Source organism: Perkinsus marinus, assembly GCF_000006405.1.
Source record: "Perkinsus marinus ATCC 50983 genomic scaffold scf_1104296953370, whole genome shotgun sequence".
NCBI lineage: Eukaryota > Perkinsozoa > Perkinsida > Perkinsidae > Perkinsus > Perkinsus marinus.
In genome coordinates, this window is record NW_003208479.1 from 1 (window position 1) to 2,127 (window position 2,127).

At 46.6% G+C, this 2,127-nt stretch overlaps 1 protein-coding gene across 1 annotated transcript; it reads right to left on the reverse strand.

Moving 5' to 3' along the window:
- Positions 1–330: 330 nt before the first annotated feature.
- On the reverse strand, positions 331–1,318 carry Pmar_PMAR000505 (conserved hypothetical protein; the record flags this gene model as incomplete). Its single annotated transcript, XM_002776457.1, has 2 exons — positions 331–843; positions 892–1,318. Coding segments are annotated over 2 exons (843 nt in total), but the record flags the coding sequence as incomplete, so codon positions are not given.
- Between the last annotated feature and the right edge of the window lie 809 nt (positions 1,319–2,127).

Genomic DNA, 2,127 nt, shown 5'->3' on the forward strand with positions numbered 1-2,127 from the left:
GGTCAAAGTAGATATGCTTGGCGATACTAGTAGAACCGAGATAGAATGCTTGTAGAATGATGTGAAGATTTTATCCCTAATCTGACTACTAAATATCAGTGAAGGGATCTCCTATTGCTGGACGACGACCGTTGATTAGTACGCTCAGTAGTGGATGTACATTGGCATACGAATTGTATTGTGTTGGGTGAAATCAGTGAATCACAATGACGAAATATCGGATAGAGTGAGATTGTGTAACTACATGGTCATCTGTTTTACCCTAGGCATTATGCTGTTCAGGCAGCATAATGAAGCGTGACTGTGCACTAACACGAGAGATCGTTGCCTACAGGAAAGCGCAGTGATGATAGCAGTTATCAATGTTGAATTGTACGAGGAATATCGCAAGGAACATATACCAAGAGGAATATTCTACATAGAAGCTATTCAATATTAGCAAGGGTGGAGTTTAGAAAGCTGAACAAGGCAAGATAGACCCCATTACTGGGGGCAACATGCAGTAGCCTCAACAGGGAACCTCTAAGGAATCCCCTAGCACCACCCTCAGCGTGGATTGATCGTATGACGCTAGATATAGCCGGTGTTCCCTCACTCATCGGCGTGGTGACGACTCTAGTCTTCACGACATCCATCGGGTTCGTGAGTACAGCCGCTATCGATCCTGACAGTGTTCCAGCTGCTAGATGGACCCACGGTCCAGTAGATCCATCATTGCTTCTCTTAGTCTCAACTCGGTGGGTAATAGTCTCGAAAGCTGTCCATTGGATGATCCCAAAGGGGATGTCATGCAGAATGGTCTGAGCTACGAACACTCGGCCATTGATGAAGCCCAGTGGTGATCTGAGCGTTGAGAATTCGATACAGATTAGCAACCTCCTGCAGTACTACTTGATAGTCGATCGCAGGGCAACTCTAAGGTTCTCATATCGACCTGTCTGCATCCTCTGCTTGAGTACCTCCATTGGGAGACGAATGCACGCACCAGTCATCTCAGCTAGAGCCCCAGAAATGCCTGTTATGAGAAGTGGGTGCTGATTTGCGAGCATCGAGCCAGAAAAAGATCTCCGATAGAACTGATATGATGTCATATACAGAGACTGGTATGGAACATAGAGCACCAGCTTGGGTAGTAGACCACGATAGAGTGTGGTCAGGGTCACAGGGCCACGCCGAATGACACCAGCCTGTACACGGCATTTCAAGGTATCTGCCGGATACAGGAGGCACTTGGTAAACATGGATGCCCCAGCTGCCGCTATCGGGGTGGTCGGAGATAGTATATCCATGAAAGCGTGAGACAGAGCCAAGATACTTGTCAACACACATAACCCCCTACACTAATGATAACACAATACCATCAAGCCATCAAATAGAGCCAGCAAGTCATGCTAAAAGAAGGATAGCACGGTGGTTTCATATGGTGACATTCAGCTTACCCGGCTATTGGGTAGAAATAACTACTGTACGCGTATCACTCCAGTTGTTATCTATGCCTCTTCTGACAACGCTCCCCGAAGATCATGGCAACCGGGTGTAAACAGCCCTTGACTGTCACAGGGAGCTGGCCGGTGTGATAAGGTACCTACCCCAGTTCACACTCAGAGGATGCTTCCTCAAACCAATGACCAGGTAGGGCTCTGAGAAGATCTCGTTTGGTCAGATATTACTACAGTATGTCCATGTCCTCTCAATACAGGAAGAGACGGAGCGTCGAGCATACCGCTGAGAAGCCTGTAGTTTAGTGCGAGGCTTCAAAACGTCAATCAATTTATCAAGAAGACTGACGTAGAATCATCTTCCTGTCTTGTTGATAACAGCTGCCACATTCCCCTACTAGTGAGCCTAGGGCTAGCGTGTTCAATAGCATCTACTATGTCGGCACCTCGTGTACCTCATACTCTGGTACATTATTGCTACTGGTGTTGTTGGGACTGACAATGATTAGTTACTCATTGAGGATTCTCGACTTCCTCCTATTTGGATACTATGGAAGCCTCAACATTCTGTACACTAATAACATTATCAAAGCCTGCCATATAGGACTTGCTTTGAACAAGTTGCTTAGCTACTACTAGCCTCGAATGTCCCCCGATACTACCAGATGACATCGGTTGGCCTATGATA